This window comes from Streptopelia decaocto, assembly GCF_964273445.1.
Source record: "Streptopelia decaocto genome assembly, chromosome: 3".
Taxonomy (NCBI): domain Eukaryota; kingdom Metazoa; phylum Chordata; class Aves; order Columbiformes; family Columbidae; genus Streptopelia; species Streptopelia decaocto.
The window spans coordinates 9579159-9596117 of NC_138656.1; the positions used below are offsets into that span (position 1 = coordinate 9579159).

The window sequence follows — 16959 nt, forward strand, 5'->3', positions numbered from 1 at the left end:
GGGCCCCTCAGTTCCAGCAGGGCAGGGAACTGCTGGAGAGAGTCCAGCGCAGGGCAACAAAGATGATGAAGGGAGTGGAGCATCTCCCCTATGAGGAAAGGCTGAGGGAGCTGGGGCTCTTGAGCTTGGAGGGGACTGAGGGGTGACCTCATTAATATTTATAAATATGTAAAGGGTGAGTGTCACAAGGATGGAGCCAGGCTCTTCTCAGTGACAACCAATGGTAGGACAAGGGGTGATGGGTACAAACTGGAACAGAGGAGGTTCCATTTAAATTTGAGAAGAAACTTCTTCATAGTGAGGATGACAGACACTGGACCAGGCTGCCCAGGGGAGTTGTGGAGTCTCCTTCTCTGGAGACATTCAAACCAGCCTGGACGCCTTCCCGTGTAACCTCATCTGGGTGTTCCTGCTCTGGCAGGGGGATTGGACTGGATGAGCTTTCGAGGTCCCTTCCAATCCCTGACATTCTGTGAACCCTGGTTTTGGGTCAACACCCTCAGCCACAGAAGGGCCCCATGCAAGACCTTCCCCCCCCGTCACAGAGCGGGGTTTGTTTCGGGACCAGGCTGCGACCGTGTCCAGGGGCCGGCGGTGGGACCCAGCGGTGCCCTGCCCTTTGGGCAGCTTTTTGGGTAGATCCTCATGCCATGCTTTGAAGGAGGCTGCTCTAGGTAGTAGTACCTGGCCAGACCCTTCTTCGGTGGGTGGAGCAGCCAGATCCCGGCATGTGCCCACACCCTATAGAAAATACAAACCTTTCTCCTTGTTCTTGTCCATAGGCTGGTTCTGTTTTTTGTCTGCATCATCTGCTCCTGGAGCTTGATTTCTTAGATAACATTGAGATTTCCTAGAAGTCAGTTACATGGTAAAGCACTTTATGAACGGCATTGCCACCAGCCATGAAGGACCAAAGAGACGACTCGGGTTCTCTCAGCGGGCTAGTGGCAGGGTGAGGGGCAAAAACCAGGTATCTCGAGTCATCAGCTGGTGCTTCGGTCCGTCACCCCCACCCCTCAGCCCCACAGCGTGATCCAGCTCTGCCGCCCCATGTATTATGTTCAGATTCCCAGCTGCTATGAACTGAGTTTATTCTACTGACCTCGATGGAATTGGCCCCATTTACTATCCTGGAGGATCTTGCTTTTCCTCTCTAGAGAAACAGAGTAGGAGCATTTTTTCCAGGGCTACTTCAAAAAGCAGAGCTGTAACGCCATAGTATAATGGTACGGGGCTCTCAGGACTCTCAGCCACGAAAAAAGCCCACATCATCTCTGTTCCTGTGTAATATTTCTATATTTGGGGTTTCTTTGATGAATGTTACAGGAGGTCTTCCGGAGGGCTGCACATCCCCCTGCCTCAGATACACGCTTTTGGGAGTCGGCTTTTTGTTGGAATTCACACAGGCAAAGCCCTTGTGGAAGAAAAGTCCTTTAAAATGTTGTTTATTGCTTATTCTCCAGGGAGCTGGTTGCTTGCCAGTAGAGGCCGTGCTGATTTCAGGCGAGTCGAGAGGCTGAAGCAAACACGGATGGGTCATGATTCATACCCAGGCTCGGCTGTTTTTAGCTGGTTTAAATTACTCGCGAGCTGCCAGACATTGTTCTCGGGGCTGAATAGCACTCGGCTGCGGTCTCAGCCCCGGCAGGAAAGGTTCGTGTCCTGTTCCGCCTCTGATCAAACGAGTGCCAGGATGTCTACGAGAACAGCCAGAGCGCCGAAAAAATCGTTCCCTTCTTCTTGGGCTCGCGCTGAGAGGGCGTCAATAAACAAGGTGGGGAACAAATTGGTGACCTAAAGGAGAGATTATTTTAAAACTGGAAGGAAACTATACTGATTTTCTTCCGCTGACACCTGGCCTTCTTTGTTAGGAACTTTGCTGAAAAGAAACTAATTAATTCTATTTATAATATAGGGTCAAATCCAGCCAGGCTCCCACTCAAGATCACTCAAGGCTGGCAAAGACTAATATGCATATTTTCTTGCTGATTTGAGACCTCAGAATTATTTCAGTTGTGTGTTTTTCAGCAAGAAGGTTCTCCAGCAGAAACAAATGATTTCGCCCAATGTGTGGATGACAGCACTTCAGCAATAATCCCCATGTTTATGACCTGAAGTACAGCTTGCTTACCATGTTCAGATTAGAAAGCAGTGTATTCTAGTATATGAGAAGCTGGGACAGGAAGACTCAATTTTCTTAAAAAACTTCTACCTCCTTGGAGGGAATATCCATATTTTTGTACAGAAACAGATCCATCAGGTGAAGCAGCTGTATATATCTAGAGTTTTAATATGTCTGTAACTGATGCTGGACTGTTATCCAGAGTTTTCAGTACATCAATTTGTAATTTCTTTCTACCTTGAATGGTCTCACGCCACAAGCCGGACAGTTAACACTCCGCGACGAAACCTGAAGCCTGCATGTGCACCACATGCTCCTGCATAGCATCTGCACTATCTTCAGCATCAAATTTCAGTCTCAGAAGGCAAATGTTTGGAATGGATGAGATGTCAGCAAACGCAGGGCTTGGGCCTGACCTATTTGTCCCCAGAGCATTGCTAGCAATATTCATAGAGTTTTGCAGAGACAAGAAAGATTGGTTGCAATCACTTTGCCATCTTTTGGCCAGTAGTATGGCATTATCTGTGGGGAGGACTTGCCTGAGTTTGGACAATTATTCTATTTCTGATGCTGTGCCTCAGACAGACAGAGAGTTAATATTACATATAACCCATTAGTACAATTGCCTATCTTCCAAGGTTAAGTTACCATCAAGGTGGGAAGGAGCTGCCACAAGCCTTTTGCTTCTGTTGGCTACATTGAAGTGATTGACATTATTCCTCTCCTGTGTTAAAATTGCTTAGGCACTGATTTATAAAATACCTATGTAGCAACCCGACAGCACCACGTTCCTCGCTCCTTGAGGACAGTCTGGCTGGCAAGCTCTCCCACCCATGGTTCTGGGCAGGAGCTGTCTTTGTACAAACTGCTCAGGACTCTTCTCGTTGTGTGCTCTCTCCACCTAACCCCTCTCTGAAAGGTGTTTACAGGGAGAGGTCCTTGTCTTTGTGAGGCTAACAACCGTTTTCTTTTCCCCAGAGCTCAGGATTTCCATATCTTGGACTGTTCTCCTTGTTCTCCTCTTGATTCTCACTCTTTGGGCCACGTTTCTTTGAAGCTCAACACCAAAACTCCAGTGTGGGGTTGGCTGTGATGAGGCAGAACCCATGTGGTAGTCCAGGATGCGTTCCTGTTTCCACACCCTGGTGTAGCATCTGCCCTACTCACAGCACAGGCACTGACTCATGCTTCCGACTGCCCGTAACTTCCTCATCCTGCTCCTCATCCTGCTCCTTAACCTGCCATTTCCCACCAATGCTGGTGCAGTTAATTACTCTCATCTAGATTAACTCCTTGCAGCCTCTGTTTCCCAGGCCGTCTTTCAATTTTTCTGATGTTGCTATGAGTTTCAGCCCTGTGGTTTTCCGTGTTCCCAGACCTTCTCCTCCAGGTGGGACCTGCGGATTTTCTCTGTCCCAACATTTGTGTCACTAATCAGCTACTAATGGTTCTGGACGTATGGCAGGCCCCTGAGGAATCCAGTTATTCAGCTAGACAGTCACTCGAGTAATGTCTAAATAAGCAGGTTCAAACTCAGCCATGTTGCTTAAGCTTCTTTGTAAAGTAATGAGAAGATTCATAGAAAGCATACAAGCTTTCCCTCGTTCTTCTAGATCATCATAGCTACTACTGCACAATTACTAAATATTTTCTAAAAAAGGTATCTGCTTCTTTTTCTTCCTGATTTTGCAGAAGGACCTGAAAATATTACTTAATTAAGCACACCCAAGGCAGCTGACAAATGAAGCATGTAAGGCAGGATTCATGAAGACCAGAGGGAAAACCAGAGTGTCATCTATTTTAGTGTCAACATGGAAGTGCAGAGCAACGAACCCCAGTGCCAGCAGCTGGGCAATTCCAGTTCTTTACCACTTGGTTGCTCAGCTGGACAGAGTGGCAGGACTTAGCCCAAGAAAAAGGTCAACCAGAAATTGCACTTCTTCTTTCTGGCCACACGATGTACCCATCACACCACGAACAGCCTGGCTGGACAGCCACGAAGAGGAGGCCCAGCCACAAAGGCAGGTGTTTCACCTTTCCACATTTTCCCAAAGCAACTTCCTGGCAAATAACCAGGCCCAGGTGCAGAGGGGTATGAATGGGATGGAGTCAGTGTGGTCCAGATGCTTTGCCTTTCCTCTTCTGGACGAAGGTGACAACGTTGCTGTGAAACAAGTAAGAGCCGGCTGGTCAAGAGGTAGTGGCAGCTTTTGATCAAGTTGAATTACAATGGGCAATGGATAATTTGAATTAATTTTACTTTCTAAATGTGAGGTTTTACTGCTGCATCAGTGGGGAATGTGAGGAATTTCTTTTCATTCTAATTGCTGGAATGTCTTGGCCCTTCGTTGTTTGTATGTTGTCCTGAGCAGAACTGAAGGGCTCTTCAAAACTGGAGCTGGGATCTGCAAGAACCAGGTGTCAGCACAGAGATTTGTAAAACAAATACTGGAATTGGTATGGATGAAAATCTGTATATATAAGCATCAGGAGAAATAGCAGAGCAGGGAGGGCTAAGAATGGCTTGTATTCAAAACAAATTATTCCATTTCCAGAAAAAAAATGATAGGACTATGTTGTTGTTGTTGTGAAGCCCAGAAGGTCTGCACACCAGTAAGACATAGCACATAGACTCTCCTCTCTGATAATGGGAGGATGGCAGCGTATCACAACTCCCATTCCTTCCCCTGGCAGCCTTGCAGGAAGAGAGGGAGACTGCAGCAAAGCACCACCAAAAAAAGAAAAAAAGTAATGATTCTGGAAGATTATTAACGAATTCTCCCCAAATGGGAGGTTTAGTGAAGATTTCACAGTCATCATCCCTTTTTGTGCGTGTTGCATGCAAATGATCAGGGCCACACCACTTGAACAACCATGTCTCATTGCATGGGAGTATGAGTGAATGAAATCTATAAGAGAACAAACGTGGGTAAAATCTGCTGAAAATGTAAATAAACACCATAATCTCCTACTGTAAGATCTATACAGAGTTTGGCTACACTGGTTTCCTAGCTCCACAACAATGATACGGCTAACAGGACAAAGCCCAGTGCCTTCTGGATGCTCAATGAGTCAAATTACTCAAGCCAATTAACGATGCAGTACCAGGGAAGTTTAATCGTAATGACTCTGTTGCTGTTGGTTGGAACTTACTCCCTTGGCAGGATTCGAGTTGCCTCCCTCAAACTCTAGTAGCTGTAGGCATCGCCACCTAATGACACTGCAGCACACTATGATGAAGAGAATCCAGATCTGCCTGATTGTGTACATGTTTTAGTGACACAGTAATTACAGTAATTTACATCACATTGCTGATCACTATCCTGCGGAGAGGGTGAAGTCCTGTTACCCAAGCCTGTGGAGTGGCTTTGCACTGCATCTCTGGTCCTACGTTTCAGAGCCAGTTTTTATATTAATAACATGCCTGGTCCCTGGCATATATTTTGCCAAACCCAGCCCTTACGATCATGAGGGTAACTTTCAAGATGTGGAAATAAATTCCAGCTCTGTTAGCCCAGTCTAGAACCACAGGTATCTTCTGTAGCATGATGGCTCGACTCTGACATCCAAGACGCAAGAACCTGCAAGAACAGCAAGTCAGCTCACCAAGCTATTTTCATGCACATGGCAGTTCACGAGAATCTCGAGAGGTAAAACATGCTTGTACATCCTCTTGAGTGCTCATAATGGGAAGAGGGCAGAGATTTGATTTTCAACAAGTTAATGTCAATCTACATATTTGGAAGATGACCTGTTAGTGCAGCTGTACCACACAACCTGTTTGGCTGAAACCATTAATTTCACAGCAGAACGAAATGGTGTTGTCACCGGTTTAACTAACTCAGAAACCACTTCCCTATAATCAGACAAACTAAGTATTTAAAAAAAACCTAATCTGCTCCTTGGCCATAACTGGATTTCTTCTGCAAATATTAAGCTAAGACAATAGCAGCGGGTTTTGTTATAAATTTATTTTTAAATACTTTTTTTCATTTGAACTAGACAAATGTGTGTCACCTGTCCAGAGCTTTTTAGAAAGAATTCTTTTCCTCTTAAAAAAAAGATGAAATTATTAAGAAATTGGAAAGCATGAGGCTAGACCAGTAGGTGGTGGTAAAAAAACAAAATAAAGTCATTGAACTTTAATTAGAACTTCTTCCAACTTTTTTCTCTTTCTTGAAAGATCACAAGAAACTTTTATCTGTTTTGGTTGGCATTAATAATAATGCATAGCAAGCTCTAATAATGTCTTGCTTGAGTCAGCTGGGACTCAGTCTAAGGCTTGACTTGGTTCTCATTAAAGACAAGCACTCATTCCATGTTTTTCCATGGGTCTCTTCATGTGTTTCAAATGGCGAGGCACTACAGCTCTGACAACCACCACTTACCTCTGAAGGTTTCAGAAAACCTGCTTGTTTTAGGCAGCTGCCATCTCTGTATCCAAAGCTGACATCTGAATGGCGAGGGGCTGAGGCTCAAGAGGGCTTCTCTCTTAGCTCACTGGTCTAACACTCCTCCAGGCATCTCCTCGGGGTTTCAGCTGGGAAGTGAGAAGACAAAGAAACAACCAGGGGGTCAGGGAGGCTTTTTGGCAAACCAACACATTGATGGTTTTGTAAAATCTGCATGCCAAGACAAAAGTACCAGTAACAATTTGTAAATCATACATGTGCAGGTCCTTCAAATTATACTTATCTCTTCTGGAGCTTTTGTTTATTAGTTCTGGGAACAGAATGTAATGCTTGAAACTAACCAGACTACACTTTCATAGATTTTTTTTGAGGATTTGTAATATTCTGCATCTCAGGTGAATATCTACCCCTTGAAGACATATGAGTTTTTAATGCAAAAATGATATCAAAACCACTGCAATAGCAAACCCGGGGACCATCACACTGCTCAGACTGTGTGTGTCCAGTGCAAAATTACCCTCGACTTACCCCTCCAGTTGCCTATGGCAAAGGATTTGCTAGATGATTTCTCCTGCTCCTCAATCCTTCTCCAGCGAATGAAGTCTGTCTGCTTGGCAGAACAGGCAGCAGGTCGGTCTGTCAGCCCTTGTACTCTGCTGTGGCACACATTGACAAAAAACACCTACCCCGCAGAGCTGAGCACCTGTGCAGAGGGCCTGGGGAAACACTGCCCTGCGCAGGCTTGCCCTGGGCTCCAGGGAAGGCGTTAAATGGAGTGATATGTCAATAATCAGTGACAGCGGCATGCCAGCAAAGGGCATGATCTGGGCACGCGTGCCCAAATACCAAGTTACACAATTCTCATTGAGGGGCATTTTCAAAGGAGTCGCAGAGAGTTTGCCAGCTGTCCCAGCAAGGCTGACCCAGCTAAAAGGCTGGGTCTTCTCCAAACAAAGATGGAAACGTGAATTCTATTCGGGGCAAATTTTATTTCAGACTGAGAAGCTACACAAAGAGAGAACAAATATACATTTCCATGAGAGACAGGAAGAAGACTGGGAGTGTTCTATTGTGTCACCCTGCAAATACAACAAACCATCTCAGCCCAAGCCACAGGACCGTGCTCCCGCTGGGCAGGCAGGGACAGTTTTTACGCCAAAGGGTGCACAGCAACACAGTAAACATCTGTAATATCTATCTCAGGGTCACACACCCATAGACAAAGCAATATGGTCTTTTTTTGTACATGTGTACGTACATCTGTTCTCGGTAGATAATAAAAAGGCTGATACAGAGTCAAATGAATCAAATCCATAGCTTTAAAAAAGTAACGGTTACAGATGTTCGTAAGCATCAACACACCCACATAGCACAAGTACTTACTCAATGGAGTGGTTACTCTAAGCATTAGGTTTTATCTGAAGGCAGATACCTTTCTGTCAGTGATACCGGATTGTACTGGAGCAGATGGCAGTGAATTTCAGAGTTCATCTCTCTGTCATTTTATTAAAATAATTCATCAAATGGCTTAGCGTATAAAAATACAAGAATCTTCCCTCCTAATTAGAGCAGTTTGTGTTCATGTAGAAACAAAAGCACACACACAGGCAGACACACATCAGAGGCAGGATTGCTGACAGAGAGCTTACAGGATAATGAAAAGAAAGTCACTTTCCCTGCCCCACACCAGGACATCATGTTCTCCCTCCTGTTTCCAGGGATAATGGAATCTCTCACCTTTGGTGCATAGTTATATTAAAAAACCAAACAGCATATTGGAATTTGTCCTGAAGGGAACCAGGACAAGGCACCTTTAAGGATAATAAGGCAGATTGTGTACCTCTGCTGCAGAGACTCCTCGTGCCGTTGGGGTGGTCCTGCTGTCCCTGAAATCTAGAGGGATTAATAAAAATCTAATTGAAAACTGACAAAGTGATGAGTGAGTCAGTCTCAGTTTGCTATAATCAAGAAGCAGCTCAGAAAAAGAGGCTCATCTCCCATTAGCAGAGGTACGCTCAGCTCTTTGTAGCGCTACACATGCTCTCCATGCCGTGTACCATGTGCTTTGGGGGTGACCTTACAAAAGCGTGGCCAGGATAGTGACAGAGAAAGTCTACATATGATCATATTCTTAAAAGACTGCAACATTCGGGGATGGCAAACACATTACCTCCACCCTGGTCCTCAGGGTGGAGCAGGGAGGCAGCCAGAGCTGTACTACCATGGTCACAATTATTTGACTTATTAAGCATAAAATGTCACTAAGGTATTGCCTTAATGAAATAGGGTTTTCTTCAGCCCAGCTCCCTCCTCCAAAACTGAAGCTACATCTTCATCCCCTCATAATAGGATGGGAGACAGTCTATGTCCTCACACGGCACTAGAATATCTTAAAGTTTAATCTATGTACCATAGGAGCTTGGTCCTGCTGGAGTCTGGGCAGACTCCAAGGACCACAGCAGAATCTGCAAGAGGGATCCAGAGAAGATAAAACTGATCAAAAAATGAGGAAGCCTTGCTTCTGCATCATCACAGACCATCTAGCAAACATATTTTTCTTGTGGAGCATCTGTGAGCATCTGAAATGCCTCTAGTTACAGCCACCAAGTTTTAAAAATATACCCTTACTGCTGCTTTACTGAACATGATCTTCCTAAGAGGACCAGATCAAGCCCCGATGCTGCTAAGGAGGTATCATCTCCACCAGAAGTCCACAGGCTATTGAAAGCTCAGGCAATTACATTAATGCACACCAGCAAAGGCCCAGGCTTGTCCATTTTGTGGCATTCCTTCTGCTTCTGAAAAAAGCTACAATCCAAACCAGTTAATATTTGGGGTATTTTTGTGGTTAAGCACAATTCTTTCTGTGGGAATGTAATCCTGGGGGATTGAGGCATGTGGAAACAATTCCCTTCAGAGAAGACTTCCCTTGGTAATTTCTTTCTGCAACATGTAACTGCAACTAACTTGAGTAGCACCAACATGCCGTATGCAGCACAGCTTCAGCTACTAACTACATCCTTGCAAAAGAAGCATATTACTCTCCTGACATTGTTACCAGAAGGAGCAAGAGAAAGTTGTCCTAAGGAATATCTAATACCAAATTTCTTGGTTGCTGTCGCTTAAAACCACACTGTTAACTTTGCAATACTACAGGGTTGCAATACTACAAAATCCATCTCCTCGTGCTGTTTCCTGCACGTACGACTGCCTGCCTTGCAGTCAGCATCTCTGGCCTCGGGAAAGACAAGTATAAATGTTTCCTTGAGCAGGACCTCAAGTAAAAGCAGCTGGCCTGCTGAAGCATCCACAGTCCTCACCTCTTGCTGGCACCAAGATCAGTGGTTAACAGAAATGAGATTTCATAGCCACTGAGGATGATAAATCAAATTCTATCTCAGTGTCAGCAGATCAGTAACCACACTGTGAAGTCTTCAATGAAAAGAAGACTTTCTCCCTCCTTTTCTATTAAAAAAAATCCACCCTGGAGGGAAGACAATTCTTCTACTTCTCCACTTCCATCTCTCCAAAAAGAAAAGTGATGAAGCTGCACTGACATGCTATTAATACTATAGTATCAATACTAAAATATATTTATAAACCCCCAGATGTTAATTTTTTAAGGGAGGTGATAGTTGTTAGCTAACAACGAACTTGGCTTTAAGATTCGAGGTCGGCTCCCAGCTTGCATGATGATTCTTCACGTGACTCCAGAAAGCGTTCTTTCAGCTTTTTCTGCATGTGTTCACTTTTGTAGCTGTGAAATGGTGCCTGCTGGTCACAAATGCCTGTGAAGACCCCATGCAGAGAATGAATACTGTGTTAATGTTAACTTCCTAAGCTGGTGTTCAGATGTGAGGAGAGAGAACTACGGGAGCCAAATAAGGCTCTCGATCACTTCTTGTCAGACTTAAAATATTCTGTGGCAACTGTCTTAACATGTTGCCCTATGTCTAGAAAAAGTTTCAGATCATTTGTCAAACCCTTTTCACTCCTCCCTGAAGCCAAAGCAGCAAATGAATATGAATATGCTTGCATAGATAACAAGGTCTTCTTTGTCCTTGGAGAATAATGGCCACCACACATTTATCTGAGGGGCATTTGTCCCAGCTATCCTGCAAGGAGGAATGTGGGTCAATCCCCAATCCAGAACTGTACCGTTATTTTCCAGCGCCCGTGGCGAGCAGCCAGCAGCAGCTTATCGGAGCCCCAGGCTGGTGTGCTCCATGCTTCCGCATTGCTCAGCGAACGATGCGCTTCAGGATCATCAGCGCTCAGCGTCTGCCTCCCCCTGCAAATCCTGGCCAGTCAGTAGGCAGGGATTTGCATTGTCTCTGCTACACGCTGGAAAAACGCCTGCAGTCTTTTTGATGCTATCTGTATCAAAATGTCAAGGAAAATATGCTGCCTTTTTTTTTAGCATCTTTATGCACTTGCTTACCCTGTCCTCTGTGATGCTCCCCCTGCAACCCTCCTTATTTTTCTCCACCTTTTCGCCCATATTGCTGAGGCAACTTGCCTTTTTAGTTGAAAAGCTCTTTCTTCAATTGAAACTGGGCAGAAACAAAGAAACTCTGACTTTATGATGCATACGTTAATTATTTGATTCCTTTCAGATTTTTTTAAAGTTCATTATTTTTTAAGATTTAGTGCTGTGTCTTAAGAGTCCTTTCCCAAAATTGCAGCTTGTTATCCTCCACACTATTGCATGTGAGAGAGATAAGTATCTGTAAACTTAATTTACAGAAAAAGCAGCACAAGCAGAGGATTTATGTGACCTGCCTAAATCTGTGCCATTCATCAGTCACAGGATCAGTTATTACAGGCAGGTCTGAAAATGAGCATGAACTACCATGGCCCAATGAAAATCAATGAACATGTGACATTTTTTCCTTTGGTAGGAATTTGGCTTCTGGTCCTTTGACTTTCTACCTGACGTCCATTGCTCACTGCCTGTGGGAGGGTCAGGGAAAAAAAAAGATGATTTCCAATAGGAAGATGCTTTCCAATGGCTGCAGAAATGTGCTGTGCTAACAGAAGACCACAGTGAAGATTCAGCCTGGATTGTTGACCAGCACTGCAGATCTTCACAGAAAGAAGTGGTGGTTTTGTACTTCTGGCCAGATCTTGAGGACATAACCTGCAACAGATGGCAGGGTGGTCAGTCACACAGATACCAGGGCCCCTGACTTGACTGAAAGAGGAACTGCGTAAACACCTCAGTTTTCATTATTTCTGCTGTAAAATATAGAGGAACCACAGGAGGATGAGGCTAAGAACAGTGACACTGGGTCATGTCCATCTCCGGCACCAGCCACAGTAAATGTCCAGGGAAGAGTATAGGAACAGAGCAAGCACACAGGAAACCTTCTTGCCCCTCTTACTGTCCCTCCAACCTCTCACCACCTCCAGCTCAGGGCATTGCCCCTTCAGGCAGTAACAGGGCTGCTCAGAAAAAAACAAAGCAGAGGTTGTTTAACCAACTGATTTGGTACTTTGGCTGGCTCCACAGTTCTGTTGTGTCCAAAGGACACAGCCCTGTTTGTCACATCACTGCAGGGGAAACCCTGGGTTTGGCCCTAGTCTGTTTTCAACACAAAAGCTATCCTGATTGCAAGAGACATCTCCAGAAGAGTCTAAAGCTCTTTGCAATTACTGAATCTTGTAGTGCAATTACCAACACACCAGACTCAGCTAAAGCTCAGTTCCTGGGAATAATGGGTCTTTACCGAAAATATCCTAACAGCAGCCAAGTGCTGGCACCCTCCATGGCTCTCCATAGTTTTTCAGGCACCCATAGCCACATCTCCCAGTGCAAAACAAGCACCTTTCTCAGGATGAGAGACATATACTGCTCCATGCTCTCAGAGCAACTCTTTAAATTACTAAGTCTCACAAACCTCTGGTGAGTTAAGGACAAGAGCAAGGCAGAATGCAAACTACTTTCCCAAGGACCAGTTGGAGCCCTTGGATCTTTGTCCACTCTCCCGTTTATACCTGAGCCACCAATACATAAAAACAGCATAGGGCATTCCAGGAAATGGGATGAGATCAAGCAGTGATGGAGTGGAGAGCCAATCCTGGAGAAGAAGTAAAAGTTGGTCTAAAACAGTTAAAGAAACTTCACTGAAAAAGGTAACAGTTGAAGAATAAATGGCAGAGACAAAATGTGATTGCGCACGTCAAAGGCTTGCAGACTCTTCCATATTCCCATATCTTTATCCCAAGAAGCAACACTGTACTACAGGGTAAGACATGAGCTGTTTGTAGTCTGCTTCATAAGGAGAGAATTTGTACCTTCCAAAACAAAGACTAAAACCAAAAAGAAAAATAGTGTTTTCTAGATGGAATTTATTTCCTCTTGAAATAAAAAGCAACTGAGTAAAGGTTTCCAATTTACAGTCATGTTGGGAGAACATAAACGTAACATCCAGTCAAGAGACATTGGAGTTAAGTACCACACGGCACCAAATTAATGGAGTGCCTGAGTGAGAGCAGAGCAGGTATGACCAGCTGCACCTGCACCGCTACCGAGCACCTTCTCAGCTCGTAGCTTCCTGGAGTGAGGCTGCACAGGGACCCGAAATAGGAAGCTCCGGGTGTAACACATTGTGCTGCAGGTCAAGGACACCACCTAAAATGCACAACCTTCAGCAGCCCATTCATTTTTCGCCCAGTGGTCTTACCTGAAGACCATGACTGCCTGAAGCGAATGGCAAGTCTTCTATTTCATTGGACTTACAGTTCGAGTGTAATATTGGATCTTTTACATTTGTACCTTAAAAACAAAGGTGAATCCAGGTGGAGAGCCCTAGAAGATGTGGCATGGCCACCGTGAGGAATGAGAACATCACAGAAAAACAAGAAATGTAACTTCTGACACAGATGATACAGAAAAGACCAAGAAGATGTTCTGACAAGCAGCAGTTACAGAGTGTTCCTGTTTCCACAGAAAACAATGGGATCCCTCTTGCGGTGCATGAACAACAAAAGAACTGGCACCTTTGTAAGTCTAAAGCAGGGCTTCTGTAAGACTACAGATTTCTGGCTGGTTAAGACCTGAATACTCATGGTTCATGTAAACCCTATGGCACCTGGTTCCAGGAGAAGGAGTGTTAGATTTCCTTGGTTAAATTCCTGCTATGAGATGATTTGACCTCCTTAAATCTTACTGCTTTAACAAGCTTTACATGGGACTAGACATGCACATTGATGCAAAGCGTGGGAATCCACCAGTAGGGACTGGGAGAGTCATTCTCCAGCGAAGACTCCGAGCTTCTGCATTGCTGTTGGAAAATACTAAGACAACTCTGAGGTAATTTGCTTTAATTTACCATTTCTTGGGATCTACTGTCAGAAAGAATATGCCACAGTCTGCTGCTACAAGGATGAGGCACAATCAGGCTGCAGCACCACAGGGACGAAAGATCAGTACAGCAACGGCAAGGTGCTGCCTGCGAGGAAGCCCAGCCTTTTGGCTTGCCCAGTTGAGTATTTTTACCTGTGGGCAACAACAGCTTTGAGTTGAAGAAAAAAATTGAGACATGTTCTAGTCCAAAACGGTGCTCTAATGCTCCAGAGGAGTTGTCATTTGAGTGCTGCCTGCTCTAATGCTCCGATACCAGCTGCATGTGTCGTGGAGAGGGAGAGCATCAGAGGAGCAAAACGTCTGATGCAGCTACAGAACCCAGCCCGCAAGGAACAGTCATGATTTTCAGCTTCCTTGAGACATCCAAATACTGCTTTAACATCGAAGTATTTGGGGTTCTGATGCATTCAGATTTTTCAAAGAAATAGTTAGACTTGTTTAAAAAAAAAAAAATAAGTAGTTTTGTTCAGAACCATTTTTTCAAAGCTCCAACATTTTTCAAAACACCTCTTATTTGTTGGCTTTGATTGTCAGCCACAGAGTGCACTTTTGGTTTCCTGAGTTGAAAGGAGCTGGGATGATTCTAATGGGAGGAAATGGAAAGTTTCAGTGGGTCTTGATCTGCTAAAAATGAAATAATAAATAGTGGGCAAAGGATGTCCCTAGAGAATTGTGTTTGTCTCCTTCCATTTTGAAGAAGAGCCAAGGAATGACCAAATTTTATGGACATGGTTATAAATAAACTGGTTAAAAAGAAAATCCACCTGCAGTTTCTCAGTAGGCTGACTAATCCTTTCCTACTTGGATTGTTTGCATAGCCCTGCTGCACATGATTAAACAGCCAGTAATGACGCACTCACTGTGTTTTCCCTCAGAGGTAGCCACATCTCATTCTGAGCGTCTTTTTGCAAAATTCATAGTGTCCTTTTACCAGGAAGGATGCTTTGCAAATGAAGGCTGCTGCTGCTATGGAATTGGAGCTGCCTCTTCCTAGTGCCATGAACATAATCATCAGCAACAGGAGATCTTTCCAAGATAGCTTCCTCTGAGACAAGAGAGGAGAAAGAAAAAGGGAGACTTACTATTACTTTATATCAAAGCTAAGTGTATATGTACATTATTACTGAATTAACAGTGTGGAGACTGACCATATGCACTCATCTTGATAAAATAGCCAAGGGAAAGCACCACAAGCCCAGGCAAGCCAACAGGATAAACCAACAGGATCTTTGCAATAAGCTTGCCAGACTTTGCTCAGGTTTGGGGTGCAAATTCAGGAAGTATGTTGTACAGGAAAAAAAAAAAAGGTGGAGTCAGAATCCAGAAGCATTTGGTTCAGCCTCAAGCAAAGGTTGCCAGTTGCCACTAAGCACTACCCTGGCCCAGCACCACCCAGAATTACTAAATGTAAGCCACTGATAGAAGGACATTTATAGCAGGACCAAACTCTGAGCAGTAACAGGTACGGAGCTGCCCCAGCACTGAGAGGTCCCCGAGCTACACGAGGTTATAAACTCACTTCCCTTCTTCCCCTTTCAAGCCAACACTTGGACTTGCCTGTCATCAGTTCCCACATGTTGTATGTTCAGATTTTTTTCCTGCCCTGTTCAGTTTTGCTGGAAGAGGGATATGACTTAACTTGTTTGAACTGACCCACTAAACAAACACAAGCAGGACATGGCGTGCTAGCAAAGGAGCACGCATGTTTTTATGAAGAGAAAAACTTCTTGATGTTGTCACAGGCAAGCCTCTTTCAGACATATTTAGGCTGGAACACACTCTACATTTTTTTCAGCCCCAGAGGGATCACTTTAACAAGATTTGTGTTTCCTCTGGACTTTTTTCCTTAACAGCTTGGTTAGAAGAAAGGAGAAAACCAGTCCTTGATCTGCATGAAGATCTCCTATGTTTGGTCCCAAAATTCGGGAGTTACTCACCAAAAGGCAGGAAAGCTGCTATGAGCTGCAATGCGGTGGGGCAATGGAACAAGGGTTGGACCCCTATATATTAATTCAGATACGAAACAAAAAAGGAAAAAAAGCGCTAGTTTTCAGGACATGTTTAGACATTTTTAAGGGGAGAATGGGAGAGGAAGGGGAGTGGGAGAAAAATGCTGCTTCATATCATGTCTGTAATGGTCAGTATTTCCAGACCAGAAACAAAATTTAAGCAACATTTTCAGCCACTCTGGAGTTTCTAAATTGCATCTGCATTCAAACAGCAGTACAATAAGCTTACTAATTTTTCCCCTACAATAAGCACATACTGGGTTTGTCTGTTTCCTCATCTCCAACCCATATGAGCCTTTACTAACAGAAGCCTTGTTAAACCAGAAGCCTCAATGGCATTGTTTTCACATACACGTATATGTGTGTACATGTGCAACACATATACATGTATACATACGAATTATCAAAATACTATTATAAAGCGAGTGTTTTTTCACAACACCCTTTCTCTGCCCACCCCACCTCCCTCCCCTTCCCCAGGCCAGCATATTTCAAAACAGACTGGAACTGAAAACTTCCAAGAGCCATCCAGCCCTCGTTAGCACTGCAAACGTCTAGATGCGTTAACACGTCCCTGGTCCACCTCTAGGACATGTGTTGACGAACGGCGTCGAGTTCACAATACTGATTCCTTGGATTCAGGGTCTGCTGTACTGGCTGTGTTGTAGTCTTGGGTTTTGTGGGTTACCAAAGGCGATGTTTCCCCTTCAGCCTTGCTGTTAGCGACTGCTTCTACGGTGACTTCCTTTAGATCCTGCTCTTTTTCTTTCTTTTCTTTTTCATTCAGGTAATTGAGGATGCCCGCTCCTAGGGCATCCCCTTCCACATTCACAACTGTGGTGGTTCGGTCCCTGGTTAAGATCAGAAACAAAAAACAAAGCAGCAGTTTTTTAGCTTAAGAGCGTTACAACACAATAAGGGGAGCTGATTCACACATGCTGATCCACTAACATCAGTGGAGCTAGACAAGGGAGATGTTGTTACCATAGGTATTTTCCACATAAGTATCATCACCATTTCAGAACTAAAAATGTGCACCAGAGCTGG

The 16959-nt window shown here is 44.3% G+C and overlaps 1 protein-coding gene across 4 annotated transcripts in view; it reads right to left on the minus strand.

The window, feature by feature from the left end:
- Window positions 1-681: 681 nt before the first annotated feature.
- Window positions 682-16959, minus strand: part of SLC1A4 (solute carrier family 1 member 4) — a 43540-nt gene continuing 27262 nt past the window's right edge. The window contains exons 8-10 of one of the 4 annotated variants that reach the window (XR_014183538.1): window positions 14764-16763; window positions 6511-6662; window positions 682-4527 (exon numbers count right to left, since the gene is read on the minus strand). Coding sequence is in view for 1 of the 4 variants with exons in the window: in XM_082047727.1 (XP_081903853.1) it covers window positions 16529-16763 (235 nt within the window). In the remaining 3 variants the exon portion in view is untranslated. Of the gene's footprint in view, window positions 4528-6510; window positions 6663-7503; window positions 16764-16959 lie in introns of those variants that run through there. The other 3 variants (XR_014183539.1, XR_014183540.1, XM_082047727.1) reach the window with 3 other exon arrangements.